Raw genomic sequence first — 26,445 nt, 5'->3', positions numbered from 1 at the left:
CTCAGGAAAGGAGACTGGCTCTGTTCCCTCAATCTCAAAGACACCTATGCCCACATTGCCATCTTCCTGAGGCACAGGAAGTATCTCTGCTTTGTGTTGGGCAGGCTCACTACCAGTACAGAGTGCTGCCTTTTGGCTTGGCATCAGCTCCTCAAGTATTCACCAAGTGTCTGGCAGTGGTTGCCAGCACACCTCAGACGTCAGGGGGGATTCTGTTCTCCTACCTAGATGACTGGTTGGTCAAAAGCAACTCCCGCGAAGGGGCGTTTAATGCTTTGACCCTTACCATACAGGTGCTGCTCTCTCTGGGATTTGTCATAAACTACTCAAAGTCCAACCTCTGCCCATCTTCCCAGCTGGACTTCTTGGAGCCAGACTGGACACAACTCAGGCAAGGGTGTGTTTGCCCCATGATTGGGCCCTTGTCCTGTCCTCCCTGGCGACCTTGGTGTGCGGCAGTCAACAGGTAATTGCTAGTCTATTACTTTGATTGCTGGGCCATGTGGCAGCTTCTGTCCATGTCACCCCCTTGGCCCACCTCTGCATGCGCAGAGCACTATGGAATCTGCATTTGCAGTGGCAGCAGGCATCCCAGGACCTTGGAGCTCGTGTCTTCATCACGCAGCCCTTGAGGGTCTCCCTGTCCTGGTGGGAGAATCTCTCCAATCTGGAGCATGGGATTCCATTCCAACCTGCGCTGCCTCAAGTAGTTCTTACCACCGATGCCTCTTCTCACGGCTGGGGGTTGGGGGCATGTGGGCGGCCTCCACACACAAGGGCACTGGACAGCTCAGGAAGCTCTGTGCCAAATTAAACTTCATGGAGCTTTGGGCGATTACCTACACTCTCTGGCTTTGTAGGATAGCCGATCCCGAAATGCCATCACGGGATCGTATCTCCTCTATCGGGAAGCAGTGCAGATCTGGTCTTGGGCGCTGTCGCAGGGCATGTCCCTATGAATGACGTACCTGGCTGGGGCGTTGAATATGCTGGTGGACCAACTGAGCCGCTCTTTCCAGCCACACGAGTGGTCCTTAAATCCGGCAGTAGCAGCCCGGATTTTCTGTTTGTGGGGACATCTGGATATGTATCACTTTGCCTCCCCCTACAATTGCAAAGTGAGCAACTTTTGCTCCCTTTTTAGGATGGACGGACACCCAGCCTCCAATGCCTTTGCCCTCCATTGAGGCACAGGTTTCCTGTACGCGTATCCTCCTATTCTGCTTCTCATGAAAACTCGCCTGAACTCCAACAGGACCAGGGATCCATGATTCTACTGGCGCCAAACTGGCCCAGGCAATTCTGGTTCCCTCTCCTTTGAGACCTGTTGATAAGGAATCCCATCAGCCTGGGGATTGTGCCAGACCTGACAACTCAGGACTGGGGCACGCTGCGCCATCCCAGCCTCCGAGCTTTGGCCTTGATGGCTTGGATGTTGAGCACCTAGTCCTTCAGCCCCTGAACCTGTCTGACAATGTGTCCCAGTGTTGTTGGCCTCCAGGAAGCCTTCCACCAGGAAATCTTATAAGTTGAAGCGGAAGAAGTTCTCAGTCTGGTGTGAGGAACAGGGCTTAGATCCATTCACTTGCCCAGTTCCAAGGTTGCTTGACTACTTGTGGCACCTTTCTGAGGCTGGACTCAAAATCACCTCGGTCAGGGTCCATTTGAGTGCAGTCAGTGCTTACCATAGTGGGGTTGCTGGCGCACCCATCTCAGTTCCCATCATCGAAATCTGCAGGGCTGCAAGGAACTCCCTACACACCTTCACCACCCACTACTGCTTGACAAGACAGTAGATTTGGCAATCTGTCCTATGCAATTTCTTCTTACCAGTCTTTTCTCATAAACCCAACTTTTCCTACCTAAGGTCCCCTGGTTGGGTCCAGGCTGTCTCCCTACTGATCAACAGTACCACAGTTGTGCCCGCTGGCACCTTATTCGGTACCTGTTGGTCTTAGTTGTTGCCGGGAGAAGCCTGGAACTTGGTATTCACCCATCTGTGAAAACTACCATCCTGCTTGTCCTAGGAGAAAATGCAGTTACTTACCTATATCAGGTGTTCTAAGACAGCAGGATGTTAGTCCTCAGGAAACCCGCTCGCCACCTTGCGGAGTTGGGTTCTCATTCGTTTTGTTGTGTTATTTTTTCGCTCGTATTTTTCTAAATTGCGAAACTGAAGGGGGACCTCGCGTGGTTTGTGGTATGCTCAGTGTGCCAGACAAAGCTTTTAGAAACTTTGACAAACGTTTTCCATGTCGGGCTCCATCTGATGAGGTCACCCATCTGTGAGGACTAACATCCTGCTGTCCTAGGAGAACACTTGTTAACGGTAAGCAACTGCATTTAATCTATATGGCATAGTTTCTCATTTCCCTTTCCATGATCAGGTAATTCTTCCGAAAAGGCAATAGCCTTTGGAGTGTGTCTTATCTTTCCTAGATTTTGGAAATTGTTTTGTACTTCATGGATACCATTTCTATTGAGGTCATTGATCCCCAGATAGATACCAAAGTTCCTACTTTCTTCTTCAATTACTTGGACTATCTGGTTTGAATTTCTATTAGCTGAGGATCCTGGAAGGCATTTAACTGTTGTATCACCATCAAAATGTGCTCCCAAACTGGCTCCTTTGATGACAGTCTCCCAGCACAATCAGCTTTCTTTTATGACACTTGATTCTGTTGAAGGGCTTCTAGGTGCATTTGGAGACTTCATTTTTAGAAATAAAGTCAAAAACATTTGCTGAAGTTTCTTCATTCTCCAATGCAGAAAAAGCATTTTTTTAGGGATAACAGTGGGCAGAGTGGGTGTCTCTTCATCACAGGCCTTATTCTGCCAGAGCCCACTGTTATCCAATTGTTCCTGATTTTTTGAATCTTGGGTTTCTAACATCTCTGTAGGAGTGGGATTGATGCACATGATGCTGTAGAGTTGGGGAAGGTGGGTGTCTTACTGTCGTGCTTTGTTCTACAAGAGCCCACTAAACCATTTTTTTATGGGTTTGTGAAACTTCTGTGGGAGATGGGTGAGAGATACTGGATGGTTCAAGGTTAATTGAAACCTGGAATTTCCTCTCTTAGATGAATCAGCTCCATTTTAATTGCAGACAGCTGAAGGTGAAAGGAGCAACCTTTGATTCTTTAAATAAGCCTTGAGACATAAGCACCACAATTGTTGCATTGAATGAAAGATATTTTGTTAAATTATCACTAATTCCTTAAAATCATGTAGACAAGGTAAGGTAAAATTTAGGCTCTAGCAAAGATTTTTTAATAGGTATTTGAAATAAAACTAAAAGTATTAGGCAGTAAAGATTAATAGGTAGAATATGAAAACCAATTATTACAAGCAATATGACTTTTTAAGTTATTATTACCTGAGTTGTTTGTAACAGCTATGTAATGGGAGATGAAGTAATGGAAGCTAATTATCTAAGAGTCCAGGGAAGACTATATAAGAAATGTAAACTCAGGGGTGAGTGGGTAGAGGGGTAGGAAGGGAGGGAAATGAGCAGTTGAGATTACTCGCAGGAATTTATTTTTTTTTATTTCTGCTCCAGCACTTAACACATGCTTTAGGATTTAAGGTCACAATTAAAATATGCCCCCCCCCCCTCAAAGGCACAAAATATTACAAAAAAAACCAGACAAGAAATATACTTAACCCAGATATCAATAAGTGAGTTTTTTCAGAGAGCTTGTAGTTGTCTCAGCCAGGAGCATAGGACTGCAGACAATGGCTAATGGCTGCTTGTAACTGCTGGTAGTACCCCTCTCCCTAGCCACAGTAGTTAAACTTTTAAAGCTTTCTGTACCCTGAAAAGTTAAAATCGGGAAATCATTGGCTCATGTTAAAAGAAAATGTCAGAATAGTGCTAATTTAGCAGCAAAGCAAGGATTAAGACTCATAAACCCCAATCTTGACTTGCGATTTCATGCTGTAATTGATGAGGTCCATATTCAGTCACTTTGTGGCTCAGCTAGTTAGCCGGTTAAATTAGTCTATATATTCAGCAGCCAACTTTAGGGCAGATGTCTGGGCTGACCAGAGTTAGCTGGATAAATTATCTGGCTAACTCAGCTCCTCCAAGTTATGCTTCTAGAATGCCCCTGATTTGTCTGTCTAACACCTAGAATCATCAAAAAGTGTTAATAACGCCCGCAATAACAAAAAGGGGCACGTTTATGGACATTTTTGAATTACCACACTACACAGTAATTTACCGCTTCGCATCGATAGTATCTGTAGTATTGCGTGGTGCGAGGGAGAGAGAGAGACTATCTACAAGGCCCTCCTAGTAGTGAAGTATTTATATCTCTATAGGAGGGGCCATCTAATAGGTCGAGGTGAGGTGTTGGTGATGGTTTAGCGGCCAGTTTCACATGTAGAGTGAGATGTACGAACAGCCCAGAACACCTTGGTGAAGATTTGACGTCATTTGGAGTGAGGAAAATCTCACAAAGATGAAATTTTGTAATGTTCTCTCACCCTAGCTTGATGGACTCTATAACTCTCTCTCTCTTTCTCGCATTTTGATGAATGATCCAGTAAATTTTAGCCAGATAATGTTATCCAGCTAGAATTTAGCTGGATAAGTACTCTATTCATCTAGCTGGATATCTTCTGGGTTATCTGTACCTTTCTGTTATAACCAGAGTGATCTTTTTGCTGAGGCTCCAAAAGAATTGAAGAAAGAAAAAGAAGCCAAGATCACAGTAAATAAAGGTAAGAATGGGTAAAGTTAACATCACTATTTTCTAGCCCTAGATGGTAGTTTGAAAAGTAGAGAGATTATAAAAAGAACATTTTCATAATATATTGTCTAGTTGTGATAGCATAATGTGATTTAACATGATGAGAAATTATAGTTAAAAGTTCCCTCAAGAATGAAATCTGTGTTGTTTAGTTCTCTGTAATTTAGATATTGCAGGTGCCTGGTTTATGAATGCTGCTTTATGCTTTTTACATTTTTTTTTAAACTGCAGAATAAAAATGTATTAAATTAAGATGGTTCTTTCAAAGCTGGCATCTTGTTCTTGATGCGAGCTTCCAATGACCACTTTAAAATGAAGTATCAGAACGTCATGAAACGTTTTTTAATTTATAGTAGTACAGAACTATAGTGCTATGTACCATAAAACCCATGAATATTTTGATAAGTGAAACAGGAAGTAATAAACTGGCTTTAAGTTAATTGAACATGTATTTTGAGATCATTCCCTTTTTCTGAGGACAAGCATTTCACCCATTACACAACTGGTGACATCATCCTGATACTTTAAAGACCAGTGTGTTAAAAGTATGGACTGGTCACAGTGATGAAACTGGAATATTCATGAATGCTTGAAGAACTTTGGTTATACCTTGTATAAATTTGATCCTCATATTTCCTTCTTGGATGAAACATGCTTAATGGATCTTTATATCCCAGTGATCACAGGCCACTCGAAAGCTCCATGTGTGCATCTCAGTACCAGAAAGCCTCAAGGACTTCCTGGCTTTGTGGCTAGCCCATTTCAATCTGGCAAAGGGCAGGTATTTGCCAATTCAGCCTCATTAGATTTCTCTTGACTATAGATGTATCCAGCCTTGGCTGAGAATTTCATTTACATTTAAATTCACACTCTGGGCCCCTTCCTGGGTTATTTGTAACACTCTAAAGGTGATCAGTTGAAATTAGAGATGTGAACCGGAATCTGATCGGTTCCGGTTCCGATCCAAATCTTAAAATTTTTATCGCCAAGCCCGATTTGAGTTTTGATTATCGGCTGCGCCTGATCCGATAATCAAAAAACCCTCCCCCCACCCTCCCGAACCCCCAAAAAAGGTTTTAAAATTACCTGGTGGTCCAGCGGGAGCGCGGGGAGCAATCTCCTGCTCTCAGGCCATCGGCTGCGTTAACAAAACTGGCGCCGATGGCCCTTTGCCCTTACCATGTGACAGGGCAAAGGTAGCGCCGGCGCCATTTTGAATACTGGCAATACGGCCTGAGTGCAGGAGATCACTCCCGGACCCCCGCTGGACCCCCAGGGACTTTTGGCCAGCTTGGGGGTCAGGAGGCCCCCCCAAGCTGGCCAAAAGTCCCTGGGGGTCCAGCGCCAGCCATCCAGTGCTCCTACCATGTGACGGGCCGGCCAATGGCACTGATACCCTGTCACATGGTAAGGGCAAAGGGCCATCTACGCCATTTTTATTAGTGGCAGCCGATGGCCCGAGAGCGGGAGATCGCTCCCCGCGCCCCCGCTGGACCACCAGGTAATTTTAAAAGGTTTTGGGGGAGGTCGGGAGGGTGGGGGATTTGTTTTAAAGGGTCGGGTGGGTTTTTTTTTTTATCGGGCCATTGGTGCCATTTATATTAATGGCAACCAAAATGGCGCCGATGGCCCGAGAGCGGGAGATCGCGCCAGGACCCCTCCACTGGACCACCAGGTAATTTAAAACATTTTGGGGGGGTTCGGGAGGGTGGGGGATTTGTTTTAAAGGGTCGGGGTGGGTTTAGGGGTGGTTTTGGTTGCCGGTTTTCCCGCGCCCCCCCCCCCCCCCCCCCCGATTTATGATTTTTCACGATACAATAGAAATTCCCCCGATTATCGCGACTCTAACGATTTTTGACGATTTAAAAAATATCTGACGATTTTTTTAAATCGTCAAAAAACGATTCACATCCCTAGTTGAAATGTTTAATGCAAGCTACAACTAGGTAGCCATGTTATACCGGAATAAGCAAGAAGGGTCAGGTTCATTTCTCCTGTGTTGGGAAGCTGTCAAGATTTGGCTTTGGACCATCTTCCTTGGGTCATCTCTAAAGGCAGTATACTTGGCAGGAAAGGAAAATGTTCTGGCACACATGCTGAGTCACCAAATGTACTTTCATGAGTGGTCCCTGCATCAGACTATAGCGAATACAATGTTCTCTTGCTGGGGAACTCCGAAGGAAGATCTGTTTGGAATTGCTCCCAACAGAAAGATATCCAAAAGGGATATCAGAAAGTAGTCTAGCTACAGATGCCTTCTCCCTTCATTGGGAGAGGGGAATTCTGTATATGTATCCTCCCATTCTTCTAGTGGGAAAAAATCTTAAAACTCTGAAGAAGACATGGGACACTAATTCTTATAGACCCCTCCTTGGCTGAGGAAGATCTGATTTCTGCTATTCAGGATATTTTCATTTGGAAATTGCTCGGGTTGAGCATTTTTTCATCCTTTTATATTGCATTTCCAGGGAATGCTACTTACCTAATCTCCAGTCCCTCACACTCAAGACACTGATGTTGAGAGTGAAGTAATTTAATTTCTGCGGTCTCTTCTATCCTGTATCTCAAATTATTTTGGCTTATAGAAGGGAATCTAGTGGGGTTTTTTTTTCATTGTAAGTGGAAGAGAGATACTGTTTGCTGTGAAGGCAAGGCCTTAAATCCCTTTTTCCTGCTCCACACAAAAACTACTTGAATACCTTCTACATATTTCAGTCTGGATTCAAAACTGTTAGCATATACATAAGAACATAAGAAATTGCCATGCTGGGTCAGACCAAGGGTCCATCAGCCCAGCATCCTGTTTCCAACAGAGGCCAAACCAGGCACAAGAACCTGGCAAGTACCCAAACACTAAGAAGATCCCATGCTACTGATGCCAGTAATAGCAGAGGCCATGCCCTAAGTCAACTTGATTAATAGCAGTTAAGCCTATCTGTAGTTGTCACAAATCACTATTATGTAGAAGGGAGACCCATTTCTATTCAACCCTTAGTTGAGCAATTCATGTAGAGCTAGCTTTATTTTAAGTCCTCCATCGAGCTACCCATTGTTATAAGTCCTCAGTGTGGTTTCAACCCAGTAGTCTGTTTTTTAGAATCTCTTTAGGGTTAAAGTCCAAGTCTAGCCCCTATAGCGTCCATTTTTATTATTTGGGATTGTCCTTTTATTGGACTTTAAAACATATGTATCTAAAACTAAAAATAGTTGATCGCCCTATTGGCAGATTGATTTTGTCTTCCGCTTTTTATTTTGACAACAACCCTTAGCTAGGGAATCCCAATTTTGTGATAGGTGAACTGTTTTAAGAGAAAACAAAATTTACCTATGGTAAATGTCTAAGGATAGCAGTTCATCAGTCACATAAAACCCACTTTATTCCCCTTCTGGGGCTCATTAGTTTAATGACAGAACTACGGCAGGCTGTGATCACTTAGCTGTATGGGAACCACTGCACATGCCCAGTGGAGCTAAAGATTTTTCCTAGAAAGCTTAGGAAAAGAAGGTCTGACTTGGCACCTTGGGATCACATAACTCAGTTGTGTGACTGAACTGCTGCCTTCAGAACACCTATTACTGGTAAGTAACTTTGTTTAATTAGGACTCATTTAGTCTGGAACCAGTGTACTCAAGGCATCAAAGGCTGATCTCTGTGATGTCAATCATTAGAGGTGGACTTGCAGACTAGGCAAGCCATACTGTTTGTATTTATTCTATATTTGTGTACAAACTGAGAATTGCTTTTCATATTTGTGAGCTGACTGATTGAGGAGGTTTGGCTTGGATGCTGGTCAAAGTGAAAATACTAACCATTGCCTTGACAACTAACCGCTGATCATGTTTTCTGTACTACGTTTGTATTAACAAGATACCTTTTGATTGTTACACTTATCAATATGTTAAGATAATTATATAGATTAAGTTGAATTACAAGATTAATATGCTGCAATTAATTTAGCTACTAACATAGGCCTGGATTTATCAAAATGCACTAAATATCGCCTGCGATAGGAAAAGGGGTGTGTTTTATGGTAATAGCAGTTTATCGCAAAGTGCGCTATCTTAGCGCTTCACGTAGGTATTACCGCAAACTGCGATAACTTTTTCACACTTTGCGATAAGTGCCAGAATTGTTGTATTTCCTACATACAACCACTGGGGGGACCATTTTAAGCTGCTGGAGATCCAGCCTAGCTATCAGGGCCCTTCCACAACCACTGGGGGAGAGAGAGAGACTGACTAGCCATAATGCCCTCATACCAGGTAGGTATTTATTCCCCTATATGAGGCCTACCTAGTCACTCGAGGTGAGGTTTAGGTATTAGTGTAGGGGGTTAGGGGACTCTTTACCTGGGTAACATCAAGCTAGGTTGAGAGAACATTGCACAAATCTCATCTTTGTGTGAGTTTCCTCACTCCGAAGGTCATCAAATCTTCACAAGAGAGCACTGTTCTTTTCGTACGTCTCACTTTGAATGTCAGAGTGGCCCCTAACCCCCTACACTAATACCTAAACCTCACCACAAGTAAGCCTCATATAGGGGTATAAATACCTACCTGGTATGAGGGCATTATGGCTAGTCTCGCTCTCGCGCGCTCTTTCTCTCTCTCCCCCCCCCCCCCCCCCCCCCAGTGGTTGTAGAAGGGCCCTGATAGCTAGGCTGGCTCTCCAGGAACTGAAAACATTACAAAGCGCGATAAAACCCTATCGCACGGCTTTACGCAAATGAAAAAGGTATAGTTAAAATATATGTTAAAGCCGTGCGATAGGGCTTCGCAAATCATGAAGCCAGCATTTTCGCCTGTGTTAAAGGTGTTTTCTGCTATCGAAAACGCCATATAGCAGTTTGATAAATGACCCCCATAGTAAGATATATTTGTACTAAAGCTTTGTTGAATGAGATTGCATTTCTTTTGCCAAATGTAAATGTTTATGAATATACTTTGCAAAGGTACATTTGTAAAGATATAGCTGATGTGTAAGTTGAAGATTTTTCTTAAGACAGAGAATGCAGAGTGGTATTCATGTTGAGCTGGCTAATAGGGAGTATAAGTAGGATATGTACAGGTATCTATTTATCTTATCTCGCTAAAATATCTATTGAGATCCATATTCAGTAGGTGGCTTAAAAATCCCACTGAATATACCATCCTAAAGTTATCCAGCTACATTTAGCCGGATAACAAAAAACCTAACTAGCTATGTTTGAATATAGCTGGGTAGGTTTTGTTTTTTTTTTGGTTTTTTTTTTTGGTACCCAGTCTTGTGTGACTGGATAAAGTGCTATTAACTGGATACCTTTAAAAAATATCTGGCTAAGTAGCGCTGTCATCAGGAAAGAAAATAAAGTTTCAGCGGCCCAATCCCCTTTCCTTCCCTCTCAGGCCGTATTCCTCTAACATCCCGCCAAACTTTTTTAAACATTTTATACATGCCGGCATTGGTCCCAGGTCCTGGGCTGCCTGCAGCCCCTTTCCTCAGGCCTTTGCCCTCCCCCCCGATACTTTTTTGAGCCCAGCCAGGAGCGAGGGACCCTCTGCCCTGCTCCCGGTGCCTCCAGCGCTGGTCCCTCACTCCTGGCTGGGCTAAAATAGATATCGGAGGATGGGGGCTAGATGCCCCGATTCTTGCTTGTGAGGAGGAGAAGAAGAGAAAGCCAGATGCTATGTTTACATTAAAATCGGGAATAGGGTGCTGCAGCTGGGGCTGGGAAGGGTAGCCTGGGCTGCAGGGAAGAGGCAGGCTGTGTAGGGGCTGATTAAGCTGTATTGTGGCTCTGAGTGGGAGGGCAGGCTATGCTGGGGCTGGGAGGGAGGGCAAATCATAGGGGCTTATGGGGAGTTTCCATGGGTGTCAACTTGTTGGAATTAATTCTACTCAAATTGCATTGCACTGCTTTTTAAAAGCCACCCATTGTATCCCTGATCTTTCTAAATTCTTATTTTAAAAATTTTTTGACACAGTTTTGCCAAAGTTGATAATTTTCTGTTCATTTGGTTTTATAGATGTAGACTTGTAGATATAAATGTATTTATATTTATATATACATGTTGTTTTTAATAGATGTAGAACCTTCTCCATCTAGTCCAGTAAGGAAGATGCCTGTGGGGGCTGTTTCACTTTTCCCAGGTATAATTCACTTACATTTAATTTTTATAGGGCACCCTGACAAATGCATCTTTTAAAATAAATGTAAACAGTAAATATATTGATTGGTTTATATTTAAGTAAATTCATTTTATTACTTCTGATTCATTTTCTGTGCCAAATGAAGATGTTTTAAAATTCCTTGTTGCTAAGGTTTCAGAGTTGCTTATACTCGTGTGACCACCAAGGCTACTGAAGAGTGGTAATGTCTCACATCTCATACAGACCCATTAGATCTGGCCACTGCCCAAATTAACTTGACAATGAATTGCATTTTTCAGAAAACAGACTAGCTATATAAATTATCATTAAGGTCCTTGCTCAACAAAACTTTCAGATCATTGGCTCAAACCACATAAACCAGGTGACCAGCCAGAGCAAATTTATGTTAATTTTCTTTCTTTGCATGAGCCGGATATGTACGACCACACTTCTGCTGTCAGACTGCATTTTTCTGTATACGCAATCAGAATCCCACTGAGTTTTCTTTTTGGAAAGATGAAAAAATCTTAAATTTACCTGACTAGCATAACCCCAAAAGGAATCATATTGGTTACAATAGAAATTACGTATTTTGTTTTACTCTCCAGCGATATAAGAATCCCTAATTCCCTGTATGTACCATGATCAGTCTAGACCGCTGGGTTATGCCTCCCTTCCAGCAGATGGAGTCAGAGAAAAGCTGAAAAGCACCCCCAGATAACCTGGTGTGCCACCTGCGATCCTTCAGTATTTCTCTGACTCCAGCAGATAAAGGATGGCATAACCTGTGGTCCTGATCCTTTGCAAAAATTTTTATTGATTGATTAATAAGTGAAGGGGGTATCCTAACCTTAGTACCTTTGACTAGATCAACTTGTTTATTTTATTTATTTATTTATTTATTTAACGGTTTTATATACCGACATTCATCAATGATATCACATCGGTTCACAGCGAAACAAGAAACTAGTGCCTGTGGCGGCGCTTTACATCGAACAAGTTTAACATAATACAATTAGAACATATTGAAACATAATAATTAGAGAGTAAGGAAAGGTAGGGGAAATAAAGCATTAATCTAAAATTAAAATAACATGAATACAAGGTAGGGGAAATAAAGCATTAATCTAAAATTAAAATAACATGAATACAAGAGGGTAAAAAGAGAAAAAAAAAAAAGGAGGAAAAGTGACAGAAGAATGAAATTAGATTAATAAATTAGTGTAGGCAAAGATTGCAGGTATATACAAAATGTACAATTATAGGGAATAACATGAGATATCAAATGTGAAGGGAAGGGGTGAGGAGAGGGGGGGAGAAGAAGGGATGTGGGGTGTGAAGAAGGGAGGGATGTTCTTAGGTGTTCTTAGATGGTTCTTAGATGTGAGTGATGCCGTGGGTATAACTTGTAGTAAGTAGTTAAAGGGAAGACTGAGATCACTTTGTAATAGCAGGCAAGGCTGGGCTCCTGCCTCTGGCCTTAATACCCAGAGAATATTGACACAGCCCGGTGAGTTGGGGGGGATTTATCAGTGGGCCAGCCCCCCCCCCCCCAACCCATACAGTGCCAGAGACGTCTTAATTCCTCTGGTGGGAGCTACAAATTGTATATTAAGCCCAGGGACATACATTCCCCTGGTTGAGTAGTTCTGAAAAGAAAAAATAAATACATAAATAAAAGACAAAGGATAAGCTTTTTAAACAGTGAGCCTGCTGAATTCTCCCAGGGCTCCGGAGGGGGTGAATTGCTTCACTCGGCTGATTTTCTACTTACGGCTTAGATTGCCATGCCACGAGGATCGCAATGTGCAGCGTGTGGAGAGCTGGCAGCGCGGCTCTCTCGCAAAGGCCTCTTCTCCCGCTATATCCCTGGGGGCAAGGGGCCTTCGCAGCTGCCGATTGCAGGGAAAAGATCAGAGTTGCCACGATTGCACGGCTTAGGCCGCAGTCAGACAGTTCACAAGGAGAGGCCTGCCCCATCCCTGACAAGCGTGGGAATGGCGGTCATTTTGCCCAATTTGAGCCCCGATGCTGCACAGGCTCAGATGCACAGGGGGAGGGGGAGGGGATTTCCTGCCGATTTCTCCGTCTACGTTACGCCCCCAAAGGCCTCGCGATTTGGGACATGATTCTTCTCCTCCTTCTGCCGTGCCTCCGGTTATTTCGTAAGGAGGAGCTAGACCCTTTGATTCCTCATGTGCTACAGGAACTAGATATTCAGGCTCCGCAGCTGGTGAGGATCCTTCTTCAGGGGATCCTGTTTTGTTGGGCCTGCTGGCCGCTCCTAGAATTTTTCCTTTCTACCCGATGCTTTTTCTGCTTATGGCCCGGAAAAGGGATGCGCTTGAAGCCACCCAAAGGGTTAGTAGGGCTGTGGAAAAACTTTACCCACTGCTGGATGAGTTTCTTGGATTTTCTCAAGATCCCTAAGGTGGACGCGTCCATGTCGGCCATCGCCAAGCGCACCATGGTTCCGGTAACGGGAGGAGCAGCTTTCAAGGACCTCCAGGATAGCAAGCTGGAGGTTCTACTCAAGCGGATATTTGAAGTATCGGCCCTCGGAGTTAGGCGGCCGTCTGTAGTAGTCTCATGCAGAGAGCTAACCTTAGATGGGTTCAGCAATTACTCACAACTCAAGAGCTCCCTCCGGTGGAGGCAGAACAGGCCAACCGCATGGAAGCGGCGTTGCAGCACAATCTCGAGAAGGGAATGTATCTGGAAATGCCCGAATGGGTACTTGTAACCATGGATGCCAGCCTCTCTGAATGGGGGGCAATTTGCCTGGGGAAATTGGCCCAGGGTCAGTGGTTGCCAGAGGAGGCGGCTTGGTCGACCAATCGACTGGAAACCAGAGCAGTGCACAAGACATTGTTGGTGTTTCTTCCGCTCATTCAGGTCAAATCAGTGCGAGTGTTCTCAGACAATGTGACGAGTAGCATATATCAATCATCAGGATGGTATGAAGAGTCTTCTAGTGGTGTTGAAAGCACAGGAGCTAATTCTGTGGGTGGCGAAACACCTGGAGAGACTAGCTGCTTCTCATGTGGCCAGAGTGAACAGTGTGCAAGTGGACTTCCTCAACAAGACAGCGTCTGGATCCGGGGGAGTGGGAGATGTCGGCCGAAGCCTTAGCCTTGCTGTAAGCAAGGTAGGGCAAACCAGTGATAGACTTCATGGTGACTCCAGCAAATGCGAAAACTGGTTGCTTTTTCAGTCTCAGACGGGAGGTCTGATCAGACGACATCGACGCTCTCGTTCAACTGTGGCTGACTCACCTCTTGCTGTACGTGCTTCCTCCTTGGCTGCTCATAGACCGGGTGCTGCGGCCCATCGAAACTCATCCAGGTAGGGTGACTCTGATGGCCCCTAGTGGTCGCGGTGGCCATGGTTTGCGGACCTCCTGCATCTCGCAGTAGATAGACCCGTTCGCTTGGCTCATCTCTCAGGGTTACTTCGTCAGGGACCCATATATTCAGACCGCGAGGATCGCTTCTGTCTAGCAGCCTGGCTTTTGAGAGGCAGCAGCACCGTTTGAAGGGATATTCGGAGCTGGTGATTGTAACTTTGCTTCAGCAGAGGAGGCCTTCCACTTCAATGGCTTATGTCCGGCTGTGGAGAGTATTCGATTCATGATGTTTGCTGAAGAAGGTATGGCCATTAGAGGTGGACGTACCACAGATCTTGGAATTTCTGCAATGCGGGTTATCTAAGGGGCTAGTGTACAATTCCTTCCGGGTCCAGATAGCAGCTTTGGATTCCCTGCGCAGCAAGATTCGTGGAAAGCTGCTAGCGTCTCATCGGGCTATGGCTTGTTTGCTGAGCGGGGCAAAGCATCTGCGTCCAGTGCAGAAGATCTGTCTGGCATGGAATCTGAATTTGGTTCTTCGGGTGCTGTGTGGTCCCCCTTTTAAGTCAATGCAGAGGGCGTCATTGGAGGATTTCACCTTGAAGACTGTTTTCCTGGTGGCTATTTGTTCAGCTAGATGAATCTCTGAGCTGCAAGCGTTGTCGTGTAGGAACACTTTGCTCCGTTTTTTGGACAATGGAGGCTCCTTACGAATGGTTCCATCCTTTTTGCTGAAGGTAGTGTCCTCTTTTCACTTTAACCAGGTGGTGGAGCGCCCTGCTTTTTTTAACTTGGCAATAGATTCTTCGATGGCTTGAAAATTTCACTTATTGGACGTGCGTCGTATCTTTTTGCGTATCTCAAGGTCACTAATCCCTTTCGGAGATCAGATCATATGTTTGTCCTGATCAGTGGAGCAAAGAAGGGAAATAAGGCTTTCAAAGGCACGTGTGCTCGCTGGTTAAAGGAGATGATAGCTTCGGCTTACATTTGCAAGGGTCGGCAGGTGCCGGAGGGATTGTGAGCGCATTCCACTAGGGCGCGGGCGATCTCGTGGGCAGAGTGCCTATTGCTTTCTCTGTAGGAGATCTGCCATGCTGCGACGTGGTCTTCTCTTCACAATTTTATCAAACATTATCTCTTAGATGTGCGTGCCCCAGAGAAGGCATTCCTTTCCTTATAATTCCTAGCATTCTATTTGTTTTCTTGGCTGCTGCCGTTTTTCTAATACATGAGCAGTTTCTTGTTGGTGTGTGACTAGTTGAATGTAATATGGAAAGTTAGAATTATGGATTTAGACTGTGCGAATAACATCCAAACATTAAGTTTTCACAAATATCTACTGTTAATAAAAGGTATTCAACTATCATTCGGTGTATTTGGAAACACTCCGAAACTTATTTAAATTGATTTACTCTTCGTCAGAGCAGAAATAAGTCTGTTTAGCATGCTTTTTGCCTATATAAATCCTGTTTCCTTTGGGAGGTTAAATATAGTTGGCCTTTCCTTTTTTTTTTTTTCCTCCCTAGTATAGAAATATAAGGGTCAACAAACAAGTTCTATGTCTTTACTGGCTTACTGCCTACAGCTTGTTTGACTCTTGTGTCTATATATTCAAGTAAACTAACATGGCAATCACAATATTTTCTTCCTAGGAAATTCATGAGCTGGCCTGTGCCATTTTTTTTTTTGGTTTTCCTTTCACTCTATCAGACTCCATTGGAATTAAATGTGAAAAAAATGTTAAAGTTTACAAAGTCTTATTTTGGAGCAGTTTATTACTCGGGACTTGTCTTTCAAAAAGTGGCTTTGATGATTCTTGGCAAATATCCTGACGCACTCGCAAACCGTATTTTCCTTTCCTCGACATTCATATATCTTCACACCAGATCAGTCCAGGCAAGTGGATTTTGCATCCCTACCAGCAGATGGAGGCCGAGAACAAAAAGGTTTCAGGCACTGCTTCTTAACCGAGAGTGCTACCTGCAGTCCTTCAGTATTTCTCTGTCTCAAGCAGATGGCAGAGGTGCAAACCTGCAGTCTGAACTTAGGAAAAAAAAAAAAGAGAGAGAGAAGAAAGAAGTGAAGACAGTGCTCAAAGAAATGTTAGGTTCCTTCGTGGGCCATCCCTTTGGTTGAGCAAGGCAATTGCTGGTTTTTCTGTACCTGATGACTGATTGTCCTCATGCAGCGGAACTTCACCTTTTGCACTTGTTGGGTTCTGTTGCGGTTTCTGACAAATGGCTTTCGGAGGTCGGACCATCTCTGTTTTATTCAGTGGACCAAAGAAGAGTTGAAAAGCGACTAAGAGCACGATTGCAAGATGGTTGAAGGAGGCAATTGTTTTGGCCTATATTTGTAAAGGTTGGTCGGTCCCGGAGGGATTGCGAGCACATTCTACGACATGCAGGCAGCCTCCTGGGCGGAGAGTCAATTGGTTTCTCCGCAGGAGAATTGTCAAGCGGCGACTTAGTCTTTTTTGCACACTTTTACTAAAGATTACCATTTGGATGTCAGGACCCCAGAGGAGGCCTTGTTTGAAAGTGTGCTGTGCGTGGGTCTTTCGGGTTCCCACCCAGTGTAGAGGAGCGTGGGTCCATCCTATTTGTCTGGACTGATCTGGACTATGAGCAGGAAAGGAAATTGGTTCTTACCTGCTAAATTTCATTCCTGGAATACCACAGATTAGTCCAGACTCCCATCCCCTTATTTTGAAAGACTTTATCCTGCTTCTGGATGTTGCTGGTGATGCAGAATTTGAATGAATGCTGCAGAATTTGAACAAGATTGTACATAGCTTAAACTATTTTGAGACTGGAAAATTTTCTTTACCCTAAGTTGAGGGTTCAGTTTTGTTGGGGTTTCCAGCTTATTCCTCAGCTCGCTCTAGAGGGAGAAATCCTTGGAGTTTGGGAAGTAGTCATCTGGCTTGGGTACAGGTCAGTATTGAGGGACTGCAGGTAGCTCTTTCAGTTAAGTAGCAGTGCCTGAACAGTGTCTGTTCTCTGCCTCCATCTACTGGTAGGGTTGCAAAACCCACTTGTCTGGACTGATCTGTGGTATTCCAGGAATGAAAATTAGCAGGTAAGAACTAATTTTCCCTTTGTGTTCACAAATTGAGTCTGTTTATTAACACATACAAGACACTGAAATGATCCAAACTAAACAATGTTTTTCACTTTTTTTTCTTTATTGGATGTAGAGGGAGATGGGGTCCTATCTCCTCTTTTTGGGAGGTTTGGGGGTTGCAGGCCCTCTCTCCATCTCTAGGTAGTCTTCTTCTGCCCATGGGGATATCTCTTTACGTCCAAAACAAAAAAAAATTACTTTGTGTTTCTTTGGACACAGCGTTCTGTGTTCCTTGATTTCTCCTGTTCTCCCCACCCTTGTTATTTGTAACTTTAAGTTCTCTGTAAACCGATATGATGTACCCACGAATACCGGTATATAAAAACTGTAAAATAAATAAAAACCACGAAGTGCATGAATACATTTACTGGTGGCATTTCTGAATTGCAAGACACTAGCCCTGTGGAGAACTTGCTGGATGCAATGGGTAGTTGGAGAGAGGAGGAGAAAAGAGGAAAATAATGGCATAAACTCTGATAGAAAGAACACTTAGGATGAGCAAAAAAGTAACCAAGAAAACCAGACAAGAAACATTGCTGAAACCACTCAAGGAACTCAGGAACATCATGTTCCTATTACATACAACACAGGATTACACCCAAGCACCAAAAGGAAATCATGCTACTGTGCAAGCGTGCGCGCAAGCACATCCCTCTCCTACTGAGGGACTGAGAAAGGGAGCCATCAGCTTCACAGTGGGAAAACAAAATCCTCTCTCCCCCCGCCCCCCCCCCCAGCAGAAATTTTTTTTCCCCCCCAGCAGAAAATTTTCTTTCAGTCATGAGTTTCTCTTTCTCTCCCTTTTAATGTCGTTAGGTTTTTGGCAATTTTTACATTTTCTTTCATTTTCCATGGCAGCCTTGTTGAGACTTCTTGATTCAGGGAGCTTAGTTGATCGTTTCTGTTCTTTATTTTTGATTCTTTTGATTTTTCTGCTATTTTTCAGCTGATGTCCCTAAAGGAACTGAAGGCCAGCAGCTTCAGCAAGTGCCTCCAGTGCAGCTATACAGTAACTGTGTGGTTTACCTGGAGGACACACATCTCTGGTTATATCTCTTCTTTTAAGATGACTCGCAGAAGCTATTGGATCTGCTAAGAGCTCTGGGAAAAGCAAGATCCTACCTTCTGTGTTGAAAGCCTTACAGAATGTGTTCTTGGGCCATTTCACAGGGAATGTCCTTGAGAACTACCAATCTGGCGAGCAAGGACAATATCCTAGTGGACAAACTGAGCTGAGTCCCAGAACCACACAATTGGTCTCTGGACAGGGGGTAGCAATTCAGAAATTCCACAAGAGAGGAATACCTGTGGTGGATCTGAACACAGAGGTTCCTCAGTAATACTCCAGAAGAGGGTTACAAGGTATACCAGCCTCTGACACCTTCTCCTTAAACTGGGGAGAGAGTCTTCTGTCTGCATATCCTCAGATTCTTCTAGTGACAAAGCTCAGTACTAGGTTTCTCATAGCCCCTTATTAGCCAATACAAATGTGGTTCTTGTTTCTTTGGGAGATGTCCATCAGGGAACCAGTCAGGATGGGGAGTTTTCCACAGAATCTGTGTGATGGCTGCACCCAAATGTCAGGTCTCTAGCCCTCTCAGCCTGGATGTTGAGAAGACAGTATTGGATTGCTTAAATCTGTCAGAGGTTTAGGGAATAGATATTCTTCTGGCTTCTAGAAAGTCTTCCTCCAGAAGATCTTATCCTTTTAACTAGATGAGGTTTGCCCTGTGGTGTGAGAAAAGGCAAACCTCATCTAAGGAGATGCTTTCTCCTCTCCAATACAAAAACTAAATACCTTCTACATCCTTGAGTCTTGTCTGAAAACTAATTCTTAAATTTTCCCTTAATGTGTAATTGGCACTTAACTTTTACCGTTGTAGAAGATAAACCCACCTCTGTACAGCCTGTGGTGATTTGTTCTAAATCGATCTTGCTTCTGTTGAAGCTTTCCATCAAGCCTTCTGCTGTGTCATGGGACCTTGGCATGGTGCTAACCCAAATGATAAAAGATCTCACTACTGTGAGCTGAAGTACCTGATTTGGAAAGTCATATTTTTGGTAGTGTCTCTTCGGCATGCAGAATTGGTGAGCTACAGGCCCTAGTGACTTGTATGCCCTGCATTATGTTTTTCCATAATAGGGTGATTCTGTGCACACATCCTAAATTCCTGCCTAAGATAGTGACAGATGTTCAACTTAGTCTTATTTAATTTATTTACCAACATTTGATATTCCGTCTTTTTTTTCCAAGAATGGCCTCCAGATAGATTACAGCACATTTTAAATCAGTAGTTAGAGTACATTGGTTGCAGTCATAGTTGAATCAAAATTTACAGCCAGAGCAGTATTACTAAGTCTTATTCAAAAATTCAAGTGGGAGACTGAAGATCTCTGATGGGATTCTAAGGGAAGACCTGCTTGAAAAGTCATACCTTGGGTTTTTATTTCCCTTGAAAGTGAATTTTTGCTTCATAACAGCTGAAAGTAAGTCAAGGTTAGGAAAGTGAGCCCTTGGAATGCTGCTGAGTTGGCAAAGACAGACCTGTGGAGCACAAGTCAGGCAGCAGCAGATAAACCCACAAGCTAGGCCCAAGTAGTCCATATCTTCACCTATACCAACTCCCTCTCCTGTAGGTTGAGACTTTAGGTTCTGGGGGTCAGCGTAACTTGAGGCGACTGGGCCAAAGTGAGACAGATGGTACGGAATAGGACACTATTCTGGTAATGATCCAGGCAGGTGGCTGGAATCGGAGACACATGGTCAGGGCAACTGGCAGACAAAGCAAGGCAGACAGCACACACAAGACCAAGACAAGGAAGAGAGGACACAAAAGAATCAGGGAAGCAAGATCACAGAGACCAGCGGAAGCATCAGGGCACAGAAAATGGCACAAGGAGAAGGAACCAGGCAAGGCATAGCAGGAGTCTCAGGAACAAACCAAGGCACAACAAGGGTCACAGCAACAAGGCAAAGCACAGCAGGAATCTCAGGAGCATAGCAGGCCAAGGACATTGGAATGCGGCAGCTAACACCCAACTAGAAGGCCGTTGGTGTAGGAGGACTGCTGGGCTTTTGCTTAAATATTGGGAGCTGCTGATGTCATCCAGTCGTACCATGGGGAGTTTTCCTATCATGGGTTCTTTTAAAAGTGCTGCGATCCCACATGGCTGCAGGATGGCACGTTGAGGCCTGAGACCATGACAAGAAGTAAGGAGGCACTGGCCACAGCATACAGGACAATCTGTCAGAAGCCAGAAGAGGTTAGGAAAAAAAGGTCATTTGGGAGGATCAGATTTCTTGTGGTAGTATAAGAGAGAAGAAGTTGTTACTCAAGGACCTGTTTGTTCAATAGTCCTTTCAGTATTTTTTACTAAGCTACATGTCTTTGAAGGTAAACAAGCTTTGCACATTTGGATTGCAAAAGAGCCTTAGCCGCCTGTCTGGATTAGACTGAATCCCTTAGTCCATTGTCTAATTGGATAGCAGATTACATCTCATATTATGCTCAGGCATGTCTGACTCTGCTTGATCAGTCTTCATCAAAGACGTTTGGAAAGGTAGACTTCCGTTCACACCTTCACATCTCAGTGTTTGGATAGGGATTCTTGATGTGACATTAGGTTAGGTTAGTCTGTCTTACATGGCTTATTTGGAGTTTAAAATCTAGTACAATCTACCGGTACTCTAAGGTGTGATCTTACTTCAGGTTGCACCTCTCCCCACCAAAAAAATAATAAAATAGTCTGTTCCTAAAAAATAAACAAACATGTCCATTAGCATTGTTGTATTTTCACCTTTTTATTTTGGGGCAACCTGTAGCCAGGAATCCCCATGTCTGAGGAATCTTGTATCCTGCTTACCTCCAACAAGTGTTTTCCAAGGACAGCAAGATACATAATCCTCACAATCCCACCTGCCTCTCCTAGGAATTGGTTTCTATAAATTCTATAACTTTATACTGAACTGAGAGAGGTCCCTGTCTGCTCAACACTGATATGGAAACTTCTGCTCATGCTCAGAGTTTTAGCAAAGCTCCTCCCTGGGCTCAGATGTTGCGTATATGTGAGGACTGTGTATCCTGCTGTTCTCGTGCAGATTGTAACACAGAAACATTGAAACATGATGACAGAAAAAGACCATATGGCTGATCTAGACTGCCCATCCACACCAACCACTCAGCTTTACAGACCCTACCACACCCTCAGAGATCTTCTGTGCTTATCCCATGTTTACTTGAACTCTCTTATTCTTGTCTCCACCATCTCCACAGGGAGGCTGTTCATGCATCTTCCATCCTCTCTGTAAAGAAATATTTCCTTTGATTATTCCTGAGTCTACTTCCTTTCATCCTCATCCCCTGTCCCCTAGTTCTAGAATCTCTTTATCTGTTGAAAGAGGCCCACCTCCTGTGCATGGAAACTGGAGGTATTTAAATGTAATGATGCTGAGAGTGCTTTCCGTGGCTTATAGTCCAGCAGGACCCAAATGCTTAATTTTACACTCCCTGATGTGTAATTTGCTATTATTCAGCCCTCAGCACATCCTTTACTCAGTCTTTCAATAGCATGTTTGTTTGCCCAGCTTTCTTTTCAACCTCAGATTATGTGAATTAAGCCATTCATGATTACCAGAGGGATCAGCTACACATGTAATGGCTCCCACTATATGCTACTCAGTGGAAGACCTAGGATTTGCTTCGGGTTCTCCTATTGCTCATGCATGTCAGGGCTGAAACTGCTGCTGAAGAAATGTTCATTGTAATTCAAAAGTGCCTTTAGCCAAATTTGCTGTTTGAATGATGATTAGTTGCTTGCCAGATCGTCCTGCTGTTTTGGTCCTAGGCCTAGCTTGCTTTTTAAGTAGCAGAGGAGCATCCGAGTACTTCAGGTATTAATTCCACAATTGTGGAAACTTGTAAAATAAAAAATCACCAGTTTAGCAAATATTTATGAAAGCATTGAGGTATAAAAAACTGCAGCTTTGTGAATGTTAATTTCATAATAAATTCTAGAAATCTATTTATCCAAATGGAATATGAAATCAATTTGTTTTGAAAGAATCTATTATAATATATTTTAAATCTCATGTTCCTTTTTAATTTACAATGTCCATCTTATTTAAGTAGTTTCATTTTGTTTTCCCATTTGTATGGTGTCATAAACCAGAATGCTCTGCATAAAGTACAATGGTACAAAGAAATTGGTTAAGGATAAGTTTGAAGAAATTGAGTGGTGTTAAACCATGATGTTGAGGATTTTTTTTTATAGTGATGTCAATACTTATCCTTTGAGATCTTGACTGAGACAAACTCATTTCGCATAAGCAAGTGATAGCTTTTGTTTGGTAGTCTCTCTTGACCACTCTAAATCTTGGACAAATTTTAACCTGTCTATTGAATTATCTAGTTCAGATGTTTCCTTCTGGATTCGTTAGATAAAAAATGTAATTATGGGTCAGTTTCATAGCTGCTGTCATTAGGTATCAGCTGTTCTGGCTGCAGAACCTGCTGGTTTTCCAAATCGATATGTTGTCTTCCCGTTTTCTCTGATGCTGAGAGACTGATTTCCCATTGAAAGGAGAATGATAGGGCTGCAGACCATTCTGGGTAAGTTTGTATCTGGGTTTAATAATGACTGAAGCCCAACAGATTCTTTGACACTTTTGAAATGAGATGTTTTTAGTACAGAGAATGAATCTCTTGTGTGCACATAAGAGCAGGATCTGGAGTGATCATATTTAATCTTAAAATGGCTAAATGGATGCTTGGCCGCATAGGGAGAAGAATAACTAGCAGGAAAAAGGAGGGGATATCTCCCCTGCCTAAGACTCTGGTGAGACCTCATTTGAAGAACTTTGTATAATTCTTTAGACTGGACCTTCAAAAGGATATAAAATGAATGGTCCAGAGGGCAGCTTCTAAAATGGTCGGTGTTCTTCATCATAAAGGAGGAGGAATAGCCTAGTGGTTAGAGCAGTGGGCTACGAACCAGGAGACCAGGGTTCGAGTCCCACTGTCGCTCCTTGTGACCTTGGGCAAGTCACTTTACCCTCCATTGCCGCAGGTACAACAACTTAGATTGTAAGCCCTCTGGGGATAGGGAAATACCTTCAGTACCTGAATGTAAACCGATGTGATATCTCAGATCGAATGTCTGTATATAAAAATAATAAATAAAAAATAATTAAAGCATATGGGGACACTCGTAAAGATCTAAACATATATATACTCTGGAGGAAAGAGGAGATATGATAGAGATTAAATACCGGTAAGTAATAAATGCACAGAAACTGGGCCTCTTTCAATAGAAAGGAGGCTCTGGAATGAGGGATCAGAGTGAAAAAGGGTAGACTCTGAAGTAATCTAAGGGCAGTGTCAGAATTCAAGAAAAATTGGGACATGTGCAGAGGATCTTAGAGAGAGAGGAATGGACTTTGAAGCTGAACAGGAGATGTGAATGGGCAAACTGGATGGTCTTTTTTTCTCACATCATATTCTGTTTCCATTGGACAAATTAAGGGATAAACACAAACTACTTCAATAGATTCTAAACTGGAAAAAAATAAAGATAAAAATAAAACAATGTAGTATAAAATGCCTTTATAGTTTGAACAGTACTTTCTGGAAGTGAACTGTCTTTATTTAATTATATTGATAGCTGGTGTAGGAAAATACCAAGTGAGAAACCTACCGGGAATCTAACTTTCTCAGCATTACTTGCACACTAAAGTAGGGAATAAGAATCTATTATTTTCTTTCGTAAGAGTTCTGTTTTATGGTAGAAGTTTAGGTTTTCAATCTGATCATTTGTTAATATACTTCTCATTGTAGGTGGTGAGCATATCTTTAATCACTCTTCAGTTCTAGCAGAGAAAGATAAAAAGAAGCCGGTAAAATTGAAAGTTGACAGAGATTCAAAACAAGAAGCAAGCGCTGGTCTCTTTGATGATGAAGATGACTTTTTTGGTGGATCAGATATTAAACAATCAAATTCTGGTAATCTATATAATATGCTTAGGTCTCGGCCCTTGACATCTGTCTGTCTAAAGCTAGTGGTATGAGCCTGTATGCCCACTAATGTATGTGTCGTCCTCATTCTGGCAGCCCTGGTGGCTAGAAGGAGGTTGTGCGATTGGTAGATGTCAGAACCCCCCAAACCCCACAACAGGCTAGGAGAAAGTGGCTATATGTTTTGGATAGAGGACTGACACATTCTGCAGGGGAAGGCTCAGTATGGTTAGAGCACAATGGACTTGTGAGCTAGGAGATTCACTATGGGGGAAAGCGAGTTGAGTATCTAAATCATCCCCAGTGAAGGATTCACCAGGTCACAGTTTTTAATAATGGTATATGGCTCACAGAGTAGTAGTTTTTATTGTGTTCATTCTAGTTCAGAAATGTTCAGTGAATTTTATGGTGTTTGTGGTGGTTTTTTTTCAATAATCCAATAGATTTTTTTTCCATGTCATGGCAAGTGTTTGCTTTCATTCATTAAGTGATATCTTTTCTGACACCTAAAAGAAGCATCTCAAAAGCACACAGGATGCTGCTTAAAACCTTTAATCGGTTATAATCAAAACGATTCAGTCAGACATTATTCCAGAGAAAGCAATCCTTTGAGAAATGTATTGGGAAAGTCAGAAAAGAAATCCAAAAATTTTTTGGTAATTTCCCCGATGGAGCTTCTCACTGTGGGCCTCATTTTCTAAAGTATCGCAGGCCTGTAGCTATTGGGAGCAAAAACTGCCGCGAAAAGGCACTTACCTTTTCGCTGTCCGCGGCGTCGGCACAGAGTCGGCCCCGGTGACGCCCCGACTCCTCCTCTTCCGGGGCCAACTCCGCCCCGACTCCACCCCCATCCTGGCATCGCACGCAATAAGGGACTTTTCGCGTGCGAGCGGCGTGAAAAATGAGGCCCTATACCTGTTACTTCACTAAAGTGCTACCAGATCATTGTATGTGCATTAAACTTTTTTGCTTTGGTCTTATGGAAATTTTTTTCTTTGGTTTGTTGTTTTTGCAAGGAGGGTGAGTTTTGAAAGATGCTAGAAGCTGATTTTTCATTTGGAAATTCTTTCCAAATGTAATTTGTACATTAGTCAAGAATAATTAGAGCCTTGTTGTGGTAGAAATAATATTAGAGAAAGAAGAAACAGAGACATTACATGAGTTTGTTTTTATTCTGGACCCTTGTAAAGAGGCAGTTGCTTGTTAGATATATTAATCATTTTCGCCTGCTATGCCAGAGTTTACCCTTCAACTCTTACAAATTCTTCCTTGGAATAATATTGTACTTGCTAAGGGTTTTAAAGCAAAATTTGCTTCAATAGTGTTTAGCATTCCCTCAGATTTGCTTTTAATATATTACTGTGTCCTTCTCTTCAAGCTCAAGCCAAACCTGTGGCTGATCTCTTTGAGGATGAAGATGAGGATAGTAACGTGTTCCTGGCAAAAGCCAGTGTCCTTCCGACTGATCTTGATAACACAGTTAAGGAAGCAGAAGGGCCTAAAGGAAATATGATCAAGAGAAAGGTAAAAATCCTCTAATCCTCCCCCTCCCCCCAATTGTTTTTTTTCCAACAAAATTGAAAGACTAAAAGGCCGATTCACTAAAAAAATTCTAAAAGCATGTTCACTAAAGCCTGTTGATACGCATATTCAGTGGCAGATTCACTACTGATTGAGCATGGGTGAGAACCCAGGATCAACCTATTAATGTTTAACATCTGAGAGGTCATGTCCTTGGGATGCTTCCTCTCCCTCCTGCATTAAAGTGGGCCTTCAAGCCTCCAGTCTCTATGGACAAGAAGGGCTGAATTAGTCATGACCTGTGGATGATGTCATCCTAGGGTGCCGAATGGATATGTGTGTGTGTGTGTATATATGTATGTATGTGTGTATATATATATATATATATATCTCCCTCTCTCCTCCCTCTCTCTCTCTCTCTCTCTCTCTCTCTCTCTCTCTCTCTCTCCTCAGTAGAGGTTTTGCTGTATTGAGCATGTGCAAGAGTTCAGTCATTTTTTTTGTCGGTACTGTTCTGTAGACTTTAGACCCTTCTCTCGCTTTCATTTTTTATTT

General features: G+C 43.1%; 1 protein-coding gene across 3 annotated transcripts in view; it reads left to right on the top strand.

Annotated features, from left to right (window-relative positions):
• LOC115095822 (WASH complex subunit 2A-like) overlaps positions 1 to 26,445 on the top strand; it is a 257,808-nt gene that overhangs the window by 78,701 nt on the left and 152,662 nt on the right. For all 3 annotated transcript variants that reach the window (XM_029610022.1, XM_029610023.1, XM_029610021.1), the window contains exons 12-15: positions 4,656 to 4,725; positions 10,819 to 10,884; positions 24,193 to 24,357; positions 25,748 to 25,893. In XM_029610022.1, the coding sequence (XP_029465882.1) occupies positions 4,656 to 4,725; positions 10,819 to 10,884; positions 24,193 to 24,357; positions 25,748 to 25,893 (447 nt within the window). The remainder of the gene's footprint in view (positions 1 to 4,655; positions 4,726 to 10,818; positions 10,885 to 24,192; positions 24,358 to 25,747; positions 25,894 to 26,445) is intronic.

This window comes from Rhinatrema bivittatum, chromosome 7, assembly GCF_901001135.1.
Source record: "Rhinatrema bivittatum chromosome 7, aRhiBiv1.1, whole genome shotgun sequence".
Taxonomy (NCBI): domain Eukaryota; kingdom Metazoa; phylum Chordata; class Amphibia; order Gymnophiona; family Rhinatrematidae; genus Rhinatrema; species Rhinatrema bivittatum.
Note: the sequence above shows the minus strand (reverse complement) of the source record. Positions and strands in the feature narration are given on the sequence as shown.